The sequence below is a fragment of the Phoca vitulina genome, unplaced genomic scaffold, assembly GCF_004348235.1.
Source record: "Phoca vitulina isolate PV1807 unplaced genomic scaffold, GSC_HSeal_1.0 scaffold2, whole genome shotgun sequence".
In the NCBI taxonomy this organism is placed as follows: Eukaryota; Metazoa; Chordata; class Mammalia; order Carnivora; family Phocidae; genus Phoca; species Phoca vitulina.
Window position 1 is genome coordinate 10,959,381 of NW_022589705.1, and position 25,650 is coordinate 10,985,030.

The following is a 25,650-nucleotide window of genomic DNA, read 5'->3' on the forward strand; positions in this document are numbered from 1 at the left end:
GGATCCGAGGGGCCCCTGGGTGGCTCAGTCAGTTGAGCGTCTGCCTTCGGCTTGGGTCATGATCTCAGGGTCCTGGGATGGAGCCCTGCATCAGGTTCCCTGCTCAGCAGGGAGTCTGCTTCTCCCTCTGCCCCTCCCCTCCCCCCCCGCTTGTGTTCCCTTTCTCGCTGTGTCTCTCTCTGTCAAATAAATAAAATCTTTTTTTTAAGACTTCCTGTTTAAAAAAATAAATAGGATCAGAAATGATCTCACTAGGAAAAGCGATGGTTTTGTGATATGTAAGCGCTTTCTATTCATCTTTCTGCTATAGAATTTATCTTGGAGAAAGGTATAGTTTTTAGTAATAAGTAATTTATATATTTTAGTCCTGCAAGTGAGGTAAGATGTGCATTATTTCACAGGGGAGATCTGACAGTGCAACTTTCGTATATAGTGCCTGTTGTCAGATGAAAGTAAAATTCTAAAAGTTTATTCACTCAAAACATTTCCTCAGTGCCATATGCAAAGTACCATGTCCCTATCAGCTGATGCAGTAGATGAAGGAAATATATATTCTGTAAGCATATGGTTGGTAACAAAAAGCAACATATTCAAAAGTGAAGGCAGGTAACTGCAACAATTTTACTTGTTTAAAAGTGCATTTAGTAATATCTCCAGGAGATGGCACTGTTGAGTTGTTTTTTTTTTTCTTTTCAAGCCCGTAAGACAATAGACCATTCATCTTTGTGTCACCCAAACAAAGAAATATTCCTCTATAGCCCCTCTTCTTCCCCTAGCTAATCACATGCTACTGGAACTGACTGTCTTGTGATCTACCCCATAGTTGGCATAGATTAAAAAATAATCTGTATTTAAAAAAAATAATCTGACACATGGTAATTAATGGAAAGGAACAAATTGTACACCAGTTTTCAAGCTTTGTCATTTCAGCAGCTGAGAACTTGGAAGACTAGTCTAGTGATTTCACCACCCTGCTCAGATGCCATTCAAAAATATTTTTTCGCTTCTCGGGTCTTACCAAGGTTGTTCTGGAAAAAATGTAAATTTGTAAATCTTTTTGTTTGCAAATTACTGTGAGTAGAAGGATTTTAATGTAAACATTGGGTTGGGTGCATTGCACCATCTTGCACTACAATGAACAATATATTCTCATTTGGATTTACCTCCAGTTTATAGCTAAAAGTACTTTTTAGTGGCCTTATTTGGGTGTAACGTTTTGCGCACTTAGGATCTATTTGCAACCTTTTCTACTGAACAACTTCTAGCATTCCGAAGGGATGGAGTCAGTAAAGTTAAGATTCAAAACTGGTTTTACCTGCACTGCATGTTCTAAAAGTTAAGTGTGCAGTTTCTGCGATAAAGGGAACAGCACTGGGGTTTTGTTTTATTGATTAGAGGCAGGGTGCTAATTTAGGGGGCATCATATACTCAAAACCAAACTTATGCAATGCACTCACTGCAGGGTTAAGGCACTTTGGTAAAGAAAGACGTGCGCCTACCTATGAAATGATCGTGTCTAAAGTAAGCGGTGGGGAATTCCCTTGCCCCTTTTACCTACCCCTGATTTCTGAGCTACTTTGTAAGTCCGGGGAAACCAATAAGCAATTCTGCCTTTGGCCTAACTCCCTGCAGAAGAGGAAAGTGAGTGAGACCATACGTGGTGGAGTGGAGGATTCTTCAAGCTTGCATGAGTCACGGATGTTCTGATGTCTATCTGCCTCCGTAGGACTAGCCCACACAGTTCGCATTTACCTTTCTGGCAGCGAGGCAGGCTGCTTCATTAGACAATGGGTGCTCCAGTACGCGAGGGTTAAAAACCTGAAGCACCGGTTCATGACGAAGCCCCCTTTTCCAGCTGAGCGAGCTGAGGGATTCCCTTAGGAGATTTTCCAGGCGCTGCCGCAACCCAAGGAATTTTAGGGGTGTCTGTGGGGGAGGCGGGGTGGGGGGAATAACCCGGTCCCCAACCTGAGGGTGCCAGAGGGACCAGCGAGGGGTCCGGGCGTCACGAGCAGGGGGCTTCGCGGGAGGCGGGGGAAGCTCCTACACTAACTCTGGAAGCCCGGGCCCGGAGACGCCAGGCGATGGGGGGATGACCTCAGCGGTCTCTTGCCACGTTCCAGCCAATCAATCCCGCATCTTGGCATCCGAATCCAGGACCCCCGAAGCCGGAAGCGACGCGAGCCAATGAGGAGTGGACCGGGGAAGAAGGACAGGCGGCCAGCCTATGGGGGCGGAGAGGCCCGGCTGCGCGTATCCAAGGAGCGCCGGGCTCCGGTCGGGGGTGTGGCGCGCCGCCGGCGGGGGTGGGCGGGCGCGCCGGGCGGCAGGTGTCGGCGGCGTCGGCATTCGGCGGCGATGGAGCGGCCCCTGGGAGCTGCGGACTGCCTCTCGCGCTGGCCCCACGGCCTCGGCCTCCTCCTCCTCCTCCTCCAGCTGCTGCCGCCGGCGACCCTCGGCCAGGACCGGCTGGACGCGCCGCCGCCGCCCGCTGCGCCGCTGTCGCGCTGGTCCGGCCCCGTCGGGGTGAGCTGGGGGCTGCGCGCGGCCGCGCCCGGGGGGCCGGTTCCCCGCGGCGGCCGTTGGCGCCGCAGCGCGCTCGAGGAGGACCAGGACTGCGGCCGGGTCCGGGACTTCGTCGCCAAGCTGGCCAACAACACGCACCAGGTGAGCGGGCGCCGGGTCCGGGCGTCGCCCGGACTGCGAGGTGCCGCCCCCGGGCCCCCCGGCGGCCGCCTGCCCCGCCCGCGCGGCCCGTCCCTCCTTCTCCGTCCGCGCCTCGCGTCTCCGCCGGGGAGACCCGGGCCGCTCACCGGCCCCGCGCCGCCCGCGCCCCCCCGCCCCCGGCCGCGGCCCCGAAACTGCGGCGGGCGGAGTCCGGCCCGGAGCGGCCCCCGGGACGCCGCGGCCCGCGCGGCTGTGTTTCGTCACAGGGGAGGCCGCCTTAGACTTTCACGGCATTCTTTTTTTTTTTTAAGTTGTCAAAATCTCTTGAGGGTCGTTGTTTTGCGTCTGTGTAAATAATCAGGACCCAGTAACGCTATAACCCACTAGGAGGCTGGAGGAATAATTACCTCTTAAGTGCTTGGAGAAGTTGCGCTGCGCAGAAGCAAAGGTGTGTCCTCGCTGGGTCAGTACTTTCAGGGTGGGTAGGCGGGTGTTCAGAAATCCCACAGCAGCTCTTAGGTTACTGTGTGTATTTTAATAGGTAAAGGAACAAGCTTGGAAATGGGATGACAGTATATATGTGATCTCTCTTTCGCCTTCAGTTTGACCTTCGATCCTGGCATTGGGCTCGGACCAGGTTGTCTTCATCCCGTTGTAACAAGATTTCCTACAGTTAGAACACACATTGCAGATGTTTTCCTTTGCGCTCGGTCCTAGTCAGAAACTTTAAAAATTGTGGTAGTTCTCTCCCCCGGGGGACAAGCCCCTCAACCTTTGCACACTACTGGCCTGACAAAGCCCATTGTTAAGAAGGTCCTGGCTCCTTGCTGCAACATGGGCATCTTCCTCATGTGTTTCCAAGAACTGATGGTTTAACTGCTGCTACCCGTATTTGCACAGTGTATTCTCAGTGTGACACATTCTCCGTCGTATCCCTTCCTCTTTCAAAAAGTGTTGCACAGAGGGCCAGAGATGAGTGGCTTACTGCACTTGTCCATGTATGACCACATTCCCTGTCAGCCGAATCTCAGTCTCCCCTTGAACTATCTTTCTCCCTCTGCCTGGACTATACTTGATACCTGTGCAGAATTCTCAGATGTGGGGTCAGGGCGCAGGCAGTCAGGGAGAGCCCCACTGAAGGCCACCCAGGCAGCAGCTGCGTAAAGGTGGCCAAACCAGTGCTGACGGGTGGGACCAGTTGGATGCAGATAGGGTGGAATGCGCCCCGGGAGGACTTCCTGTTTGCGGAGGAAAACATAATGGTGTAGGTTTCCATCTCAGAGTGGGGAGTTGAGGAAGGGTTTACATCACTGACACCCAACTTACAACAGGACCACTTCCTTCCTGGAGTCAGCTGGACGTAGCATTCTTACCCCATATTTTAGACTCTTCTGTTGCTGATTGACCTGCCTTAGGACCTGCTGCTACTCCTGGATTTATTCCCTGACTGGTTTGACTTGATACGTCTTTTGTAAACTATTGATTTCTAAAGCTAGAGGTTGAAAAAACTGGCTCAGGGGATACTTAGGCCAGATGTACTCAAGAGCAGACCTGAAACCTTGTTCTTTGAAGCTTCCCTCTATTTCTTTCATTTTATTTCGCTACTGTTTGCAATGATTTTTTTTTTTTTTTGGCTTTTTTTCCTGTCTTCTTTCAGTGACCTAATTTTAAGTAGCTCTTTTTGCACTTGTTAATCACCCATGATCTCTTCTTCAGAGATCCCACCCTGTTTATAACATGTAAATATGGTGAAAGTGAAGTCGTTGGTAATAATCTTCACCTTAGAAATGGTTGAGTAAAGCAGTTCTTAGAGGTCCACGTCCTTAACCCGGAATTGTTATGTAGTGTCTGTTTTGCTTTTCAGTTCTTTATTTTTAGAAGTCCTGATAAATCATCCTGAACTGTATTGAAGAGATCTAGTATTTAGGGACCCTTTATAAACAGTGTGAAATAAAAGTATCAGCATGGCAAAACAACTTTTTATCAGGGATGTTGTATATTTTTGTACAGCTGGGAAAGTGCCATTTAGAGTAGTTTCTCGTAAGATGACAGGATTCAATTCCCAAAGAAAAATCAGAAGTTCTTGGTTCTCTTCTTATTCGTTAAAACTTGCTGTTCATGTTAAGCCACGTTAATTCATATAGTCAGTGTATGAGAGTGCTGTCCAGATATCCAAGATGTGCTGGATACTGGGGGTGCCAAGATAAAAGAAAAGATAATTCAGACTGGACAATGAAAAGCCTCCGAAGGTTTTAGCAAATTTCCTAGACCTACGGCTTGTTTGGCTTGTGAGAATATATTGGCGTTTCATGTTCTTTAAAAAGCAAGGTAGAACTAAAGCATGATAGTGCTTTTCTATTCTTCTGGTTTTAGGAGACCTGTGCTCTAATGGCTTCTTCCCTCATGAAATCCAGCAAATGTGTATGTGTACTTATAAATGCCCTTTTCTCAGACTCAAGAAATAACCTTCTTTTTGCCTTTAACCCAAAACTGTTTTCATGCCACACTTTTAACTGATTCTTTCCTTTGAGAGCTGGGAGTATTCATGGCATGTATAACCTTTGCACATGAGAGAAATTGAGCAAGCACAGAAGATTTTATTAATGTTGGTTGCTAAGTTGGATTGCTTCAAAACATTCCTCCTGTAAGTACCCCTGTGAGGTTAGGCATGAAAACTGTCTTAAAGAAACAGATGAAATGCTTTGGCCATAGTTACAGTGGTTGCTGACATAATTTCCTTACTTCTCATTCCTGTGTTCAGACCATTTGATAATTTCCTTAAAATTTTCAAAACTTATGATTAAAAGCCAGAAACTGTTGCTCATGCTCTGTCCTCCCTCTGTTCCTGTCATTAACTACTTCTTTACACAGAACTTCCCAACTTGTGCCCCAACATCAAAGCATCTGGTTTCTTAAATAAACAGGCCCTGTAGAGAGACTGTTGTGTGGCATGTCGGCTCTGAGAAGAATGTGCGTGTTTGTTTGCTGGTGCTGGCGGGGCTGAGTCCAGGCTGACAGGACTGAATGTGCCTGTTGGAAGTTCAGGGAGCTGCCGCTCCTAGCCTGTTGTGGATCATTGTCACACCCGGAAATCTGAAGGTCAGTGCCTTTAGCTGCCCCGGAACTTTCTAACTGCCTCATGTATTCCAACATGCAGTCTCTCTCCATACTACCTTCCCCAGCACTCCCATCCTCACCCTCGAGTTAATCTTCTCTTGAGCCCTGTTCCACCCATTTGTTATACACAGGGGTCAAAGAATAGGAATTCTGTAGGATTTCCTTCTTGGTCCTGGTTGAGCAGAATGAGCAAAATCCCCATGAGGATCCTACTCCCGTGCAGTGTACTAATCAGACCTTTAACCCCTAAGGGCTGTTAAAATGACTTCTGCGTTGGGGATTTCAGTTACTAGTTATCAGCAGATTTGATGAAGTATATTTATCTGGGGAAGGGTTAGTCTTCATCTGTGGTTTAGTTGGGATGAGGGTAGAGAGCTATCCAGGCAGGACAAATGGCTCAGAGGGAATGCAGGGTGACAATTAAGGAAGTTCTCTGCTGACTCAAATATTTGGCTCTGTGCATAGTGTTTTTTAACTAGAAATCTGAGTCTCCTGTTTGTGGAAATAATTGGAAGAAGGCCTATGTTCTGGCCGATTTCTAATGGTTATTTTCTTTCTGAAATGATAATAGTAATAGGCTCTCCATCCTGCTGTTTTGATCTGATCTTTCATGTCAGGTTCACAGAGGCTCTTAGGAGCTTCTCCTGCACTTTGCCGATTTCCAATCAGCTCTTGCCAACAAGCATTGGATTCTCAGTGGGTGACTACAGAGACTGTGCTCCCCAACTTTGTCCTAGTTGGCCTGTTATCCTTGTGTGATCCTCACAGGAAGGGCAATGCTTAACACTGAGTGGTAATGGTCGGAGCAGGAGTGATGTCTGCTCTTCTCCCTCCCTTTCTATCCAATCCTACCCCTCAAGTTCTGTCTTTTTTTTTTTTTTTAAAGATTTATTTATTTATTTTAGAGAAAGAGAGCATGAGCAGGAGGAGCAGAGGGAGAGGGGGAGAAAATCCCAAGCAGACTCCACGCTGAGTGCAGAGCCCAATCTGGGGCTCGATCTCACGACCGTGAGATCACAACCTGACCTGAAACCAAGAGTTGGACACTCAACCGACTTTGCCACCCAGGCACCCTTCAAGTTCTGTCCTTACAGAAAGTGAACTGTGTTTTGAGCGTGGAGAAATGCTGCTCAGATGTTTTATATGGTTAGAAGCTAATATTACGGCAGGTAAAACTATCAAACTTGACATGTAATTAAAAATACAGTTTTTCTTGCAAAAGGCACTGTGACAGTTGCTCTAAAAATATTATGAAATAGATACTGCATTTGTAAATTTCCAAAATTTTTCAATTACCTTCCTATCCCTTTGTAACTAGTGTTTCTTTGGCATCTTTTATTCTTTTTAAAAATTTAGTGAAAATTTGTTCTTTGTCTGAGTGGCCTCACTGATCTGTGTGTAGGTGGGTTTGAGGAGTAATGGGGCTTGAGGAACATGCTGGTCAATTTCAGGCTGTTCTAGACAGGTTTTTTATTGTTCTAATAGTGACTATAGTCAAAGTTGGGTTAGTAATATGTGGCTTTGAGCTAGCTGGGTTGAATGAATCTTCATGACAGACCCTTCATACCTATAGAGGTTGTTAGGTGAATGCCGGACATGTGGAGGTTTTTTCTGTTGTTGTTTTTTAAAGATTGAGGCTATTTTCCCCACTCTACCCTGAATCCTAGTCTCAGGAAACCACAGCAAAAACAGAATCTTCCATTCAGAGCCTGTGGTGTTTTGCTGAGAAAGTTTTCTGTGAATGCAATTTATTTTCTGTTTTACATTTTGGTGTCTAGCTCTCAATTCCTCATCTACAACATGAGAAATTTTGGGTTAGATTTAAAATGTCTAAAAAAATTATGATTCATATGGAAGAGGGGGAGGCCAGGGGTTGTGATCACAAATGTTTATTGGTTGATTCCAAATTTAGAAGCAAATTGCGGCTGTTCTGCTTCCTAGTTGAACTTGAACATAGCCCGGATTTCACATCTGGGGGTAATTTGTTACCACCTCCAGAGCTTGCTTCACTGAAATACGAGTATTCTTCAAGATAGCAGGAGTATTTTTTTTCATATAATTATGAAAGAAATTTGACTCATTTTTTTGGGGGGGTAATACTTTATCATTCTTTGTTGCCTGAAAAATCTAATGCTAAGCAAAACTACTAGCTTGGATAGTCCAAAAGCAAACCCAGTAAACATATAACAGTAAATTTGTTTTTTTTCCTTCCTTACAGTACTTTGCCAAAACTGGGACTTCTTTTTTTTTTTGTCCTGGCTGCTTTTGTTTTTGAAAATAGGTGGTCAGCTTACCATAAATATACTCAGCCCTGTGCTAGTTAGAAACATATGAGTGATTAATTGACTTGATTTTTTTTTTTCATCAGAAGAAAATGTATGTTTTGTTTTGGTTTTTTTCCTGCTAGGGCTTGAATACTATCTCTCTCATATTTGCTTTTGTTAAGAGTTTTGTTCTTTTCTTCCTATATATTCTGAGAAACTAAGTTCTGATATTGTACTTAAGCCAGTTTGCAAGTCTGGTTCAACAGTAAGATCACCCTGAAGGACTAAGAGAATTGAACTGGGAAGGAAAATTTTGATTAACTTTATACTTCCCAGACACGATAGTTCAAATCAGATGTCTATTTGGTACCTATTATTTGTCAAAGGGATTCAAATGTTGTATACAAAATTCAAAAGAGAGATCTCAATACCCAGATTTGAGTCCTGGCTCTGCTGGTTTATAGCTGTGTGATCATGGACAATCACTTAACTTCTCTGACCATTATTATAGTTTTTTAAATTAGAGAAGCAGCTTTAGGATTATTTGGAGGGTGAAATAAAAAGTTTTATCAAAATGTTTTGTTAAATGTATTGTGTCAATGTCATTCATTTAAGCACTTACTAAACTACATATAGTGGAGTCCAGGCCTTTGGACATCCAAGGCAAACATTAAAGATATCCTCATTGGTGCTGCTTTAAGGATTAAGCGTTCAGAGATGGCTCAATGAAAGTTTGGAAGAATTTTTGAAGAAGGCGTGCCCACTACAGTGCGGTGGTCTGGGAAGGCTTCCTGGATGAAGAGAGAATCAAGGTATGGAGATAATTCTTAAGGAGATCTGTAAAGGCATGATGGTAGGGACATCCAGGACGTGCTCAGGGAATGGTCAATGGAAAGTTTCTGTGGGGTAGAAGTAGCTGATGAGAAGTATGTCTCAGGTTTCCAGAAGAAACATAGAATGTCACAAAAGGTAGGTCTTGGGCAGGGGCAGGAGGAGGAAAGAGAGGGGAGGTCTGGGCAGGGAGTTGTGCGTTGAGACTTCCTGGGGAATGTCTTTTAACAGGTAGTGTTAGACACAAGGTTAGAGCTGGAGAAACCAAAGGTGGAAATGGGGAGCCGAGAAGAGTTGACCATTTAGAGGTTGACCATTGCTGCGGTCTTGAAGAGTACGTCCAACAGGAGAGCAGAATAGAGGGCAGGGCAGACCACCTTTTATACTCGAAGTGCTAAAGGTTCTAAGGAACACTCTTGGACTCCTGGACCTTATTGGAGGAGAATGTGAGCCAAGGCGTGAGAAACCCAGGCGCTCTAAGATGGTGAAGCCAATGAACAGATTTCTCTTTTCTTAATATTTGTGAACAGGATGAGGTTGAATTCTTGCTGATAATGTGCTTAACGGTTTGAATCATAGATTGTTAAGCTGATTAGCTGGTCAGATCTCTTACTGATGAGGCTAAATGACTTTGTGTGTGGGCTAAGAACTGAGAGTAGAACACAGATGTCCCAACATGGTGCAACGTTTGGAAGTGTTTCATAGAGATGTTTTTGGTTTTATTTTTTTTGAAGATTTTATTTATTTGAGAAAGAGAGAGTGGGAGCATAAGTAAGGGGGAGCAGCAGAGGGAGAGGGAGAGGGAGAAGCACTGCTGAGCAGGGAGCCCGTTGTGGGGCTCGATCCCAGGACCCCAGGATCATGACCTGAGCTGAAGGCAGATGCTTAACTGACTGAACCACCCAGGCACCCCTCATAGAGATGTTTTAAATCAATGCATTTGCTTTAGGGATAAGGCAAGGTTATAGGCCCCAGTTGTAAGTCCTATAGTTGTGAATTCTCTGCTCTGTATAGTCACTGAACCCTCAGCAGAGCTCAGTTAGCCTTTTTTAGCCTCAGTTTCCCATCATATAAAATGGAGCATTATCAGAGGCTTTGAAGAGAAAATGTTTTGAAAACCTTGGAGTACCGTATATGTGATTTATGTCATTTCTTTTTTTTTTATTTTTTATTGTTATGTTAATCACCATACATTACATCATTAGTTTTTGATGTAGTGTTCCATGATTCACTGTTTGTGTATAACACCCAGTGCTCCATGCAGAACGTGCCCTCCTTAATATCCATCACCAGGCTAACCCATCCTCCCACCCCCCACCCATCTAGAACCCTCAGTTTGTTTTTCAGAGTCCATCATCTCTCATGGTTCGTCTCCCCCTCCGATTCCCCCCCTTCATTCTTCCCCTCCTGCTATCTTCTTCTTTTTTTTTTTTTTTTAACATATATTGTATTATTTATTTCAGAGGTACAGATCTGAGATTCAACAGTCTTGCACAATTCACAGCGCTCACCATAGCACATACCCTCCCCAATGTCTATCACCCAGCCACCCCATCCCTCCTGCCCCCCACCATTCCAGCAACCCTCAGTTTGTTTCCTGAGATTAAGAATTCCTTATATCAGTGAGGTCATATGATACATGTCTTTCTCTGATTGACTTACTTCGCTCAGCATAATACCCTCCAGTTCCATCCACGTCGTTGCAAATGGCAAGATCTCATTCCTTTTGATGACTGCATAATATTCCATTGTATATATATACACCACATCTTTTTTTTTTAAGGTTTTATTTATTTATTTGATAGAGAGACACAGAGAGAGAGGGAACACAAGCAGGGGGAGTGGGAGAGGGAGAAGCAGGCTTCCCGCGGAGCAGGGAGCCCGATGTGGGGCTCGATCCCAGGACCCTGGGATCATGACCTGAGCCGAAGGCAGACACTTAACGACTGAGCCACCCAGGCGCCCCCCACATCTTCTTTATCCATTCATCTGTCGATGGACATTTCTTAATAAGCCTGTTGATCTAGCTACTGACTCCACAGGGCCCAATTATCAGCCAAATGATCCTGATAAATACCAACTCCAGAGGAACACGTGCATAAAAGGAGATACATGAGATGAGGTGGTTTTATCACTTGGCAGGGTTGGGTGACAGGCTTGGGTGGGGGTGGCAAGAAGGAGGGTGAGTCAAGATTGGCAGAAATATGAGAAGCGTATGTGTTCTTTTTTTTTAACCTTCATGATTACATCAAAATTTTAACTTGTTAATATGATTGACAGTTCTTTGAAGCACTGGTTAAGAGGGAACGTGATCTTAGGTCAGACCTGGCTGGATTCAAACTTGAGTGGTGACCATGGATAGATTAATTTCAGTGAGTCTTGGTCTTTTCATCTATAAAATGGGTGTCCTAATATCTATGTGTTAGATCATTGTGAAGATTAAATGAAATGTGGGATTTAGTGTGTATTCATCCTTTATTATATCTTATAATGATCATTTCCCCAAAGCTTCTGATGCATTACCCATTAGATGCTCAAATATTTGTTTACGCACTTGAAATTTTTTTTCATGGCTGTCATATTCCTAAGAATCATCATGGGTACTCATAGAAACCAAATCTGGATTAAGAAATAGGTACTACTTATGTCCTTGGACTTGGGATTTTAAGAACAAGGGTATAAGGTGAGAGAGAGATTATCTCACCCTAGTCTTTCCTGAAGCTATGGGAGATGAAGGAGAAATGATAGTCCCACCATCATCAGATCCCCGGTCATTTGGTTCTGGTAGTTTCAAGTTTCAAGTTCTATAGTATAGTTGTTTACTTATGGTTTTAAAGAATTTACTATTATAAAAAAATAAGACTACTTCTCATTTAATCACTACTTCTGCTTCATTAAGCTCTAGTTTATTGGAGTCAGTGACTATGGTTTTAAGTTGACAGCTCTGAAATGGCCCCTTGCTGGCTTCCCCCTCGTTTGTTAACTGAGCCGCAGCTGTTAGCTTTGCCCAATACCCACCTCTGTGAAGTTTGAAGAAATAGTACCGAGATGTGATGGATACTTCTCAGGAACTTTGCTTGGAAGCACAGCAGACCAGAATGTTAGTGGACTTATTTTTCCTTATGTGCATCTCTCGTTAGGCTAACATTTCACCACTCCCCGACCTGTGCTAACCCTCTCTTCCAGTTAGTGTGACCTTTCCACCAGGCCCTTGAGCCTGTCATGTGTTCTCTGTGTCTCCATCCTTGTTCACATGGCTTTCCTCCTGTCTGAATGCCATTCTAGATCTAGTGGCTTTCTTCTTTACTCCCCTGCTGTGTAGGCTAGCATTTAACTATAGTATTCCATCTCATATTCACTTTCATTTATTCAATGTTTATTCCCCAGATTACAGTCTTCTTAAAGGTAGGGGCCATGCTCGTGCTTTGCCTTCACCATTTCCGCCTCACACTGTGCTGGGGAAAGAGCAGTCATTCAGTGTGTGGTCTGGAATCACACAGACAGGGGTTTGCATCTTTGCCTTGCCACCTACCAGCTGTGTGACTCTGGGCAAATTATGGAACCTCTTTGAGCCTGCTTCTTCACCTGTAAGGGAGTAGTGGTACATTATATATCGTAGGTGTTCCGTACAAGTTCACTACCATTATTGTTATTCTTTACTTCAACAATTGCTGATTGCACACCTTCTAGATGTTGGGCATTGTATTGGATCCCAAGTCCTGAGAACTGATGGTGGGACACAGCAGACGAGACCCCTGTTTTTATGAACCAGCAGAAAACATGAATGTTAAACAAATACGTAACTATAAATACGATAAGTACCCAGAAGAACAAAAGTAATGGCAAGAGAGTAATTGACAGAGGTCCTTTTAGTCTGGGGGCATTAGGAAGGACTGAGTCACTGAGAAATTATTTAAACTGAGACTTGAAGATGAACAGAATTTGGTCAGTAGGAGTATCACAGGGAGAACCACATGGTCGAAGGCCTGGGACTGGAAAGAGCTTGGTGTGCCCAAGGATCTGGAAGCAGGCGGGGGTGGCAGTGAAGGCTTCATCCCCACCCCCAGTGGCTCAGTGGCTGGCGACAGGGGCCTATCACTTATCACTTTTTCTTTGAAGTGGGACTAAGATGTAAAAAGTAAATGCTAACTGTTTTTGAAATTTAGTTCATTTATTGGGCATAATGAGAATTGAGATATCCCATGAAAGTGAATTTTTCCAAAACTAAGCCCACCCTTTTAAGTGCCAAAGGGTTTTTGTTTAATGGGAATCTTTCTAAAATATTTCTCTGCCACCTTAGTCAACACTATGACCCTGGATCATTTAAGAAGAGATTAAACTATGCTATGCCACCGCTCACATTATTTTAATGCGGTGTGGCATTCATGCCCTCAAGGGCTGTTGAGACATGTGGGGCCATTTTCTCCCCTTTCTTCGAACAGCCCATTGTCTGCTTGTTGAAGCTTACTTTTTTGTTCTGCAGAAATGATAATCCCCTTGCAATATCCTGTTCTTTTTGCTGCTCACCCTGTCTTGAGACACACTATCCCCTAAGTTTTATTTGCTTCTTCTGTGAACTAAGAAAATGGATTATTAATTGTAGGTAATTCTGACAAGTTTAGCAAATTGATACAGAGTGATGGTCTGCAGGTTTATCTTAGAGGTCAAATGCATAGATTTCTACCGCACAGATCCTGGCATCAGAGGTCTCCCTTGCTTCCTTCCAGTGAGTGTTCAGGTCATTGGGGTTTCTGTCTAACGCAGGTTGCTGTTGCCCTCCCCTTTCAACACTAAAGTATTGTGGAGCCCGGAAGCTGAGTTGGTTTTTGTTTGTTTTAAACAAAGAGCAGTGGAAAAGCAAACAGAGTGGTTAAATTATTGATGAGTCATAGAATTTTAAAGCTTATAAGGACTAGAGGTGTTGGCATTCCAGCCCCCTCACCTTGGTGGTGAAGTTAGGTTGCGCTGCTCAAGTTCACACAGCTTTTGGCAGAGCTGGAAATAAAATTCAGATTGACTGTTAGCCCAGTGCTCTTCTCTGTATCGTCTTGCCTTGCAGAAAACTCTGAATAATTGAGTAGGTATGAAAACTTGTGTAATGTTTTGTGTTTAGCGTTTTCATTTCTAAGAATAGTCTCCATGAGAACTGGAACATTTGTGATCTTATTTTTAGCTCATGTTTTATGATCTCAGCAGCGCCTTATTTAACAGAACTGAATTCTGTGAAGATTTCCTTCCTGCTTGCAAGAGCATCACCCAGGCTGTGTCCCAGACCTCTTCTGCACAGCACTGTGTCCTGTCTGTCCCTGTGTTCCCTAGTTGAGGTTTGGAAGCCTGAATCTTAAATTTCCAGCTTCTATGGGATCACCAGGGCCTTGCCTTTCTATGTTATTTCATTTGATTCCTATTATTCCACTGAGCGAAGGAGCATAATTCAGTTTTACTTCTGAGGAAGTGGATTCCCAAGAGAGAAAATAATTTGAGCCTGTTTTTCCAAGCAGCGAGTTACTGGACTGGGCTTTCACACCCACTTTTGTAGTTGTATTTTCACTCTGACAGGCTGTCGTCTCTAGATTAAAGGTCTAGCATGCTTAGCCTTCATTTTTAGACTTCTGTAGGAAGTGTGTTTTGGGGTATAAATGCTCCATGAGCACAGAACAGGGACTCTCACTGCTGTTTCCCCAGGGCTCCAAATAGGGCATGGCACATGGTAGACACACAGAGGAACTTGTCCAAAGAAGGAATGGGTGTGAAGGATGCGGTCACGGGATTCATTCCCTTGGTTACTAGCCAGAGAAGTGGTTCCTGATGGCAGAATGGTCGGGTCATCTGCTAGTGGCTTTTCACCTGGGGCCAACCCTGTGAAACTGACCCACATTTGGTTCTTTCAGTAGTTTACTTTCGATCAGGTATGTAACTAAGACAGGCAGAAGTTTCTCATTACCAAGTTTTCTTTTCTAAGCTACAGTGACTCGCACGACCAACTTTAAGTTCTCTGAGCTATAGCAACAGTAATTTAATTAGGCTTCGGGTTTAATTAGATGTGAAGACAAAGTTATCCGCACGAAGCACGTTGTGTTTTGTGGCCTTTCTCTTTTTCCAGACGGAGCTAGCGACTGGCCACAGGACCACAGAAATGGACATTTGTGTTCATTCATGGTCTCTAAAATGTGTGGACCTCAGACTCTAATATGGTAGGCAATAAATGCATGGATAAATCTTACCATCAGCTGTCAAGGTGGATGTGTTTCAGAGAAGGTAGTACAAGCTGTCCCCTAATTTCTACCATAATGAGTCCCTGAAAACCAATTTGGTTATAAATGCCAGCCAACGATTCCCTGCTGCCCAGAGCTTCCCTACTGGGGGCAACAAATGGCTGTCAGTGCCATCTGGGACATTAGAAATCACTGTTCAACAGGTGATGAACGGAAGACTGTGAGTGTGTCGGTGAATAATGACATTGGGATGTGGTATGAGGAAGTCTACCTTAAATCGAGACCACCCATTTTAGTGTGGCTGGGAGGAGCGGGGGGCTCTCTGACCTGTCCTGGAGCCTTCTGTTGCATCCCGTTAGCCGGTATAATGGAAGAATAAACTGACATGGTCTATGTATACTTTTTATACCACTCTTTTATATATCCCTTTTTCAAAATAAAAATAACTTCTGTAGTTTTTATTTTTAATTATTTTTTAAGATTTTATTTATTTATTTGACAGAGAGACAGCGAGAGAGGGAACAGAAGCAGGAGGAGTGGGAGAGGGAGAAGCAGGCTTCCCACGGAGCAGGGAGCCTGATGCGGGGCTCGATCCCAGGACCCTGGGATCATGACCTGATCCAAAGGCAGATGCTCAACGGACTGAGCCACCCAGGGGCCCCTATAGTTTTATTTTTAAACATGATTCCTGATAGTCGGAGGTGGGGTGGGGGAGTAATTCAGTCAGTCAAGAAAAACTATAAAGAAGAGAAAGTATCCCCATAAATTCTACCATTTAGAGACAGTTGCTATTGATTTTCTGAAGGACCTCCCTTCAGGTAGCTTTTAACCATAAGGACCCACACAGGATTTTACACACTCTTCTGTCACTTGCTTTTTAGGCAGTACATTGGGAATATCCTCCAGTGTCAGTGAATACCGGAAACATTTTCAGCAGCACCCACTATGTTTCATTGCACGTCGTAGTATATTTAACAAAGCTTTAATCCTTCACCTAGAATATACAGAGAGAGCTATATCTTATGGCATTGTTATATGGATTAAATGATAATGTGTTAAGATGCCTTCACGCAGTGGACGGCCTACAGGGAGTGCTCAGTAGTTATTAGCCGCAACAGACATCCAGGTACAAACATCCTTTGTCAAGATGTGTCATTATCCCCCTGTGATGAATTCTTAAGGGTGGGGGTAGTAGGATTGCTGGGTCACATGATGTGGACATTTTCAGTTCTGACTCACATCACTGAGCAGCTCTGCAGGAAAGTGGTAGCACGTGATACGCTCCTTCCCACAGTGCACACAGGTGCCTGGTCACCGTGTCCTCACTGGGTATGCTCTGTCAGGCTCTTCTGGAAGGTGGAAATGTCATTACATTATTTTTCTTTGATTTTCTTTGGATTACTAGTGAAATTGAATAGCTTTTCACATGTTATTAGCCATTTCCTTATCCTTTGTGAATTGCCTGTTTGTGTCTTTTGCCTACTTTCTTTGGCGGTCTTTGTCTTTTTCTTATTGACTTGACAACCCTTTTCCATAGTGACCCTTTGTCTTGTGGCAAATAATTTTTCCATTTTTTTCAACTTGCTATTTTGTGTTTTGCCATTAAAAAATTTTTTTATGTAGTCCAAGTAATTCCTGTAGTATGTTATGGGTTCCAGTTTTTGCATCATTTTTTGAAATGGTCTTCTCATTTTAAGATTATAAAAATAGTCACTCATACTTCTAGGATTTTCAAGATTTGAATTTTTATATTTAAATCTTTGCTGTAGGTGGAATTTATTTGGGAGTGGGGGTAAGAAGGGCTTTAGGGATCCAGCTTATTTTTTCCAGATAGCTAGTTTTTCCAACACTTCGACAACTAACTTGAAATGCTAGCTTGATCATACACTAAAAGAAACCTTGCCCAGTCTTGGACTTTGTTTCGTTCCACTGATCTGTCTTATCTATTCCTGTGCCAGTAACCGTGCTAGGAGACTAATAAATCTCTCTCTAGAAGTGGCAAGTTTCATGCTCATCTGCTCTTGATTGAATCGAGCTGACATTTTTACATAGCTAGTCTTAAACTGCTTGGTTTCTGAGCTTCCTACCATAGGGTATGATTAAGTAATTGGAATTACTGTATTTATTCGGTGGCCCCTCTGGATACTGGCTTTTGGACTGTTCATCATATAAACAGCATATTTACATGGTTTCCCTTAATTTTGACCTGCTTCTGCATTGTACATTTGGCTGACATTTAGCAATATGAAGTGGCCAGATCATGTTCTCTTTGTGCTAAATAATCTACCTCTTAGGCATACTACATTGGAGCAACACAGCTATTGTTTTCCAGAAATAAAACGGGTTTCAGCTCTCCCCACCTTCTCCATTTCAGTTGTTGTGTATACAGCTAGCATATAGCATCGCTTTTCCAGCACTGCTTGAGGTAGACATTCACTGTACCTTCTGTTGGCTGGACTCCTCGACTCCTGCATATCTACATGTTTTTACATGTTCAGTATTTTAATATCGTAAGCTATTCATTGGTAATATTGTGCTGAAGGTTTGGGGTTTTCTCCTCGTAAAAGGGATTATTCTGCTTTTCAGGTCTTCCTAGCCACACAGCCTTGTCCTCTGCTCATATTTCTTTTGTTCATCTTACTTTGCCTTGATTAGAACAATTGAACCATAACTTACTGGTTGATTCTGTTCAGCTGTATATACCATTGGAAACCATGCCTAATTGAGTAGGTGATCCTGTGGCCTCATGTCCATTTTCTGTGGGCATTCAGTCAGAGGTACTGTTCTTCTCGTACACATCTCCTTTACTGTAATTTTATTTTCCTTCTATTCCCACCACAACTTGTCTTTCCTGATCTTAAAATTCTTATTCCTTTGAACAAGCACTTAGCACATCTAGTGTATACTCAGCACTTGACTGGTGGATGACGTTAATATGTTACTTGTGTTATCCTTTGACATTGCTCAGAAGGCTTGCACATGTATCCTCATGTTTGTTTTCCCTGCACAACAACCTCCTCCCGCCATGTTGCTATTGCTTGTGGCCACTCCTACCTCTGGACGCCCTGCTTAAATCTCAGTGCACAGACCTCTGTTTCTTCGTACTCAAATGTGTGCATTTCTGTTCTGTATCATCTGCCCCTGGCCGGTGCTGCATGCAGGGCATCCTTACCAGTTTGGGCCATATGGAGTTGATGGTGATTATAGTGGGGAGGAGAGGAGTGAGGTCACTCTTAGGTATATAAGCACCCCAGAACATGTCCTAGTGTTAACAGTGTTTCGGCTGGCAGAAAGGGCATAGGAAGAATCCCTGTTCAGCCATTATTTACTGAAATGTTGGTAACCGTGCTAGAAGGAAGATTACACACAGGTCAGTAATGTTGGTGGCAGGGGGTTGTAAATAGACTTGTACAGAGATATTTGTGGAGCACTTAAGACATATAAGACCTTGTGCTAGGCCTGATGGGTAATACCAGATCACAGTGCCTGCCATCTAAGACTACCTAGCGTGACCTGAGGGGTAGCCAAATATGTAAATAGTTATGGTACCAGCAACATCCATAAGTGCTGTGAGAATAATATCTAGGAGGAGATCACGTGAGCTGTGATCATTAGGAACCGGAATGGTTGGTTTTACACGGAAAGTTGAGATTTCAGTTATCTTTCAGATCTTTTGCACTGGTGTAGTCCCTCTCTTGTGGCTGTCAGAAAAGGAACAACCACCATGTAATACCAAGGGGCAGCAAACAAGTTCAGAAGAACAGAACTTTCTTTTCTAAAGTCAGCATTAAAAACTATTTTCACTGGGTATAGAATTTTATCTTTACGGTTTTCCCCTAGTTCTTTAAAGATCCTGATCCACTGGCTTGCACTGTGACTAAGGAGAAGTCTGCTATGATTCTTTGTTCTTCTGTATGTAATGTCATTTTTTCTTCTGGATGCTTTTAAGATTTTTGTCACTGGTTTTAAACATTTTGAATATGATGTGCTTTGGTGTAGTGTTCATTGTGCTCCCTAAGCTTGGGATTTGTGAGCTTCTTGGCTCTCTGGATTTATACTTTTCATTAAATCTGGGAAACTTTGGTCTCTTACTTCCTTTTTTTTTTTTTTTCCTGTTCCCATCGCCCCCCATCTTCCAGAGACTCCTATTACATATATATTAGGTTACTTGAGGCTCTATAGCTCAGTGATGCTCTGTTCATTTTTCCTGCCTTTTTTGTCTCACTTGGACAGTTTCCATGGGTATGGCTTCGAGTCTATTAATGTCCTCTTCTGCAGTGCCTCCTCTCCTGTTAATGCGGTCCAGTGTAATTTTCACCCCAGACACTGTAATTCCCATCTCTAGTAGTCCAGTTTGAGTCTGTTTCATATCTTCTATGCCTTTATTTAGCATGCTCAATCTACTCTCTAATTTCTTGAACCTGTGGAGTATAATTACAGCTGTCTTCATGTCCTTGTCTATTAGTTCTATTATCTGTGTTATTTCTGGGTCAGTTTGATTGATTTTTCTCCTCATTATGGTTCCTGTTTTCTTCTTTGCATGCCTTTTTTTTTTTTTTTTTTGATTGAGTGTTGGACATTGTGAATTTTATCTTCTCTAGTGCTAGATATTTTTATATTCCTATAAATATCTTGAACTTTGGTCTGGGGCATAGTTAGTTCCTTGGCAGTGGATTGGTCCTTTTTGCTCTTGGTTGTTTTTTTTTTTTTTTTTAAGCGTTTTAAGGCAAGGCCAGAATAGTATTTAGACGAGGGTTAATTTTTCTTTCCATATGACCTTTTCTTTCCACCTGAGGTTTGGTCTGTTGTTAGGTCTGATTTCTTTTTCTTTTCTTTTTTTCTTTTAAAGATTTTATTTATTTATTTGACAGAAAGAGACACAGTGAGAGAGGGAACACAAGCAGGAGGAGTGAGAGAGGGAGAAGCAGGCTTCCCGCTGAGCAGGGAGCCCGATGTGGGGCTCGATCCCAGGACCCTGGGATCATGACCTGAGCCGAAGGCAGATGCTTAACAACTGAGCCACCCAGGCGCCCCTAGATCTGATTTCATTTTTCTCTTTTACTTTCACTAGTATAAGAATGCTAAAGACGGGAATATAAAAAGTTAGTTGCATTTGCCATAGATAGATGGTTTTTTTCCGATGAGTTTGTGTGTTTTCAAAAGTAAAATGTACTTGGTTATTGGAAAGGGAAAGGAGAGAGGGCTAAGGGTAGCAGAAGACCACAATTAGAGTTAATAAATCTGGCCTACATTTCCAGAGGAACTCTTTGGATGATAAATGAGGCCAACTATCCTTTGAGTTGTTCAGGTGAAGCTGGGTGTCGCTGGTGATATCTAATGACCCTCCTCCTTCCGTGACTGGGCAAGAGGAAAATATGAGTAATGCCAGTGTGTATTGACTGGCTGGGTCAGGTGTGTAGAGCTTTGTCTGAAAAGCAAGAGTTGCAGATCCTGATTGGCTCAAGACTAACTATACTGTGGCCTGATCAAGATAGCCAGGACTCCAGTGATGGAATTTTTCTTTTATCCTAGTCAGTTGTGATGACCAGAGCCTTCCTTGGAAAGATAGCCTGTGTTTAGATGACTGTGAGCCCATGTGGTCTCTCTGGTGCCTGTGGGAGCTCTGGGTATTCCTGCTCCTCAAGGAGCTCATTGATGTAATTTCAGACATACATCCTCCAGTCAAGAGAACAGGCCATCTTGCTCTGCGTGGAATATCTTACAAGACACATTGCTGTGTCAGTTTTTAAGCTGCTGGTTCCAGATGTTTCTAGCAGCCCTACTTTTTCTCAGATGCTTAGCCAGCTTACCTGTATGAATGGCCTTTCTGTCCTGCAGAGGCTGTGAGAAGGTCTGCCTGAGCATTTGAGAGTTAAGCAGCATTTCGCAAGCAAGCCCTCCGTGAGGCACTGATTGTACCATTTCCAGAGATTGTACAAGAGCTTCTGCTGATCTCACAGGTACTCACAGTCCAGGGGGGAAATAACATAGGTGAATACAGAAACCTGTTCAGGAGGACCACGAAAGAAAATGAGAAGATAAGCAAAACAGTTAGTGTTTTGAGTCGTATTTCTTCAGACTTCTCTGTTGGGGTAGTGGCCGCAGTGACCAAGCGGCTGGCATCCCACCATTTATGGACGTGTTCTATTTTGAGATGGAGTTTGTGGTTTGGGAAGGATGTATAATCATTTTCAACAAATACTTATGGAGGGTGTAAAGTATCATGTCAGGCACAAGGAATACTAAGAAGTATAAAGTTATGGCCTCTGCTTCTAAGGAACTGCTCATACTCGGAAAGGAGGGCATGCTTAAGATTGAAAAACTTCATAAGATATAATAAGTCTTTGTAAGTGAAAAGCATAATCGTCAACATTTAGCAGAAATATATACTAAACTGTTAACTGCTCGGGGGAGTGGGGCTTGAGGTGGTGGGGCACGTGGTTGGGGAAGAGGAAAGATCTTCACTTTTTATTATATGTTTGACCCGTGAACAACATGAGTTTGAACTGCATGGGTCCACTTACATGTGGGTTGTTGTTGTTGTTGTTGTTGTCTGGTAAATGTATTTTCTCTTCTTTATGATTTTCTTTATAACATTTTATTTCCTCTAACTTTATTGCAAGAATACAGCATATAGTACATATAACATACAAAATGTGTTAATCTACTATTGATGATATTGGTAAGGTTTCCAGCCAACAGTAGCCTACAGTAGTTAAATTTTGAGGGAGTCAAAAGTTATATGTGACTGTCTGACCATGCTGGGGGGTGGCACCTCTTTCCGCCACATTGCTCAAGGATCGACTGTATACATCTGTCTATGGTTGGAAATTTTTACTAAGTGCCAGTATTGCCTTTTTGGAATTCTTTATCAGTTAAAAAAATGATAGAGAGGGGCAATGGGGTACCTGGGTGATGGGCATTAAGGAGGGCACGTGATGTGATGAGCACTGGGTGTTATACGCAGCCAATGAATCACTGAACACTACATCAAAAACTAATGATGTACTGTATGTTGGCTAATTGAATTTAAATTAAAAAAATAATAAAATAACATAAAAAATTTAATTTAATTTAAAAAATGATAGACTAGAAGATTATGCCCATAATGTTAGCCTTGAATATCTGTATGATAGGATTATAAATAATTTATATTTTCTTTATTATACCTCCCTATTATTGCCCACATTTTCTATAATGGGTATGTATTATTTTGTAAATAGAGTAAGTATTTAAAAACCAAAACCCTAAAGCATCTGTGATGATTATTATAACTACATGCCAACATGCGTACCGTATCTTGGATATAATATACCAGCTTTCCCTTCCCTTTTCTTTTTCCTCAGTCTTACCACAACTGCTAAAATTCTATCATAATTCATCATCATCACCAACCACTATTTTATTTATTTACTTATTTATTTATTTATTTTTAAAGATTTACTTTGTTATTTTAGAGAGAGAGCAGGGGGAGGGGCAGAGGGAGAGAGAATCTCAAGCAGACTCCTCACTGAACACAGAGCCTGACATGGGGTTTGATCTCACAATCCTGAGTTCATGACCTGAGCCGAAGTCAAGAGTCACACGCTTAATGGACTGAGCCACCCAGGTGCCCCCATTGTCACTATGTAAAGGTGAAACAGGGCATTGACTCTTGCTTCTGTCCCTTGCCATTTTGAGTGAGTTAGCTAGCCTGGGAGCAAAAGGAATCCATCTATTAACTATACTGTGAAGGCTGCCTAGAAGAATTCAAATTATGCCGATTGGGTTACAATTATTTCTGTCAATGTGGGCTGTGATCTCTTGTTTTAAAGCATCCTAAGAATACTTTCTATATCTTTATATTTAGTTCTGTTGGAGAAAGCAATTAGATTATTCCATCTCCCCATCTGGTGCAGTAAGAAAACTCATCTGCTTGGCTTACTTCGTATGAGAGAGAATTAAAATGTCCAAGTTATTTGTAATTTGGGTTAAGTAGTTCAATCCTGGCTCTCCCAGATTTTTTGGGAATTCATACCCCCTTATAATTATGAACTTAATTACTTTGAAAGTAATAGTGTTCTGAATTATTTAAGGAAGCCAGAGATCGGAAGACAGATGTCATTTCTAAATAAATTTTTTTTTTTCCCTTATAGCATGTGTTTGATGATCTCAGTGTCTCAGTATCCTTGTCCTGGGTTGGCGATGGCACTGGGGTAAGTAGTATTTTGAGTCTGTTAACTCAGTGTAGCAAGAAGAAGATGGGGATTTTAGGAGTTTAAACGCTGAATGTTGTTACTTTCTGAAATGGTCTCCAACCTCCGTTGCAGAAAACGCATGTTTGCAGTACAGACTTTCAGGAAGCTGTGCTTGTTTTGGTTTTGCTTTAGAACTGGGAACATCTTGTGACCACCTCCTTCCATAATAGCAAGATAGACACCTTTTTAGTTTTTGGCGGCTGCTTGGCATCAAGATGAGCAAGAAGAAGAAAGAGGAAGGAGAGTGCCGTGTGCTCCGACGGGAGCCTCACAATACTTGGGAAAACCCCTGTGTAGCAGCAGAAAACTGCACATTGCACATCTTGGCATTTTTCCTCCAAACTGTATTGTTCCTGTGTCCTTTCCCACAGTTAGCATTGAAGGACTGTGGCGCCCGTGGGCTCGCGGCTGTCCAGCTCCATCTGTTGTCTCTTCCCCTGCCATGGGGGAGCCAGTGCCAGGACTGGCGGCATGGAGGGAGAGTCTGTCAACTCCTTACCCTGTGTACCCCTGTATATATAGCCTCCCAGGAGGAGGGCGCACCAAGGGTGGCCTCGGGTCTTCGGGTCTTGAGTCCGGGCTTGGCGTTGCCCAGCTCTGTGTCCTTCTGTCTGAACAAGGGCAGGGGCCACAGCTCATACGCTCTGGTATTCTGGTAATGTCTACATCATAGCACTGAGGCCCATGACGGTGGTATCAGGAATCAAAAGAAATAGAATTTTGGTGTTGAAAAGAAAGTTAAAATGTCTTATTTTCATTAAGTTTTAAACTTCTGGTAGAATGTCTTTAACCATGTCTCAGTTTCTTCTAAAATTTGAGTAGCGCACCAATTTCCATGATTTATCCATTTGTCTAAGATAGTTGGTATCTCTAAGACTTCTTGTTATATGGCTATTTGAGACTTCATAGCCTCTTGTACTAATCTACTATCAGAGTCTGTTCCTCATGCATATTTGTGTCTAGAAAAGTACTTATTTGAAAAATTAATTTCATGGAGAACTAACAGCGAGGAGAGGAAGAAAAGGGCAAATGTGTATGACATAGTGACCTCTGTTAGAACACCCATACTATCCTAGCCTCTGTAAGCAGAAAGAGGGATGATCTTTGCCTGAGAATATCTTACAATAATAGAGATACAAAATAGTTAAACCCTTCCTTTATTATAATGTGCAGTTGATTAGCTCTGCCTCACTACTTCAAGTGTATGTGATGGGACCATTTCAACAAAATGAGTTGAGATCTTGAGTCATTGTGGGCCCTAGTAACGTGGTCCTTCTTGGTTTTCTGATACTACAGTATAGGCTACCACAGAGCAGGGCTATTGGCAATTTTTAGATGTTGATTTAATCCCATCACATGCAAGCATGTAATTGGACTATCTTTCTTATTGACTGCATGCTTTTGTCTCTTCCCAGATCATTCTAGTCTTGACTACCTTCCATGTACCACTGGTAATTATGACTTTTGGACAGTCCAAGCTGTATCGAAGGTGAGATACATAACATGTGGCTGGGGCATTGGCTGAGTAACACATTGTGAATGTAAGTTCCCTACTTTTATTATAGACATGATGGAGTCTAAAATTTGATTTAAAGGATCTTCTAGCCATCTTAAATTTTCACCAGACTGTCACACTCAGCACACTGAGTGTCTGCTTAGCAACCTGAAGAAGTATGAAAAGGGATCTAGTTCCAAGGAGATTAGGCTAACCTCACTGAGTGGCAAAACAATAAAGGAAGATGAAGGAGGAGTCCGTAGGGGTCTGTATCTTTTCATTTAAATGGGTATTTATTTGTGGGAAGGTAGCATAGAGTTTAACCATCTTTCTATTTATTATGAGTTTTTTTATATCCCCGAAATAACACAAAATGGTTTTTATATCCCTGAATTAACAGTCCTCACTGTACCTTTCAAGTGAATGTAATTTATCTTACAATAAAATGGACATGTATTTTGAGCTCTGAGCAGGTTGTTTCCCGATCAGGAGGGAGTTCTCAGGTCAGACCTAACCCAAGTGCGTCACAGTGTTCACACTGGTAATGATGGTGGCAGTGTATGTTCAGGAACCATAATCTATACTGTGACATTCACAGGGTTTTAGAGTTGTCTTCTCAAAGGTACAGCTTGGTTAAATAGTAGGTTCTTTCTCTTAATTATAAGATTCAAGACCAGCTAACTTGCAGAAATTGCTGATTGTCTTCTCAGTCATTTGTGTCTATCCCATTTTCCCCCCCAAGGAACCTAAAGAAAGATGACATCCCAGCAGACGACATAGAAACTGCCCCTCAGGGCCAAGGGAGCTCCCAGGAACCATTGTAT

General features: G+C 42.8%; 1 protein-coding gene across 2 annotated transcripts in view; it reads left to right on the top strand.

The window, feature by feature from the left end:
- The first annotated feature begins 2,313 nt into the window (after window positions 1-2,313).
- The window catches only part of SORT1 (sortilin 1), a 64,122-nt gene continuing 40,785 nt past the window's right edge, over window positions 2,314-25,650 (top strand). For both annotated transcript variants that reach the window (XM_032422021.1, XM_032422024.1), the window contains exons 1-3: window positions 2,314-2,667; window positions 23,230-23,289; window positions 24,747-24,820. In XM_032422021.1, coding sequence (XP_032277912.1) covers window positions 2,359-2,667; window positions 23,230-23,289; window positions 24,747-24,820 — 443 coding nt within the window. In that variant the 5' untranslated portion in view covers window positions 2,314-2,358. The remainder of the gene's footprint in view (window positions 2,668-23,229; window positions 23,290-24,746; window positions 24,821-25,650) is intronic.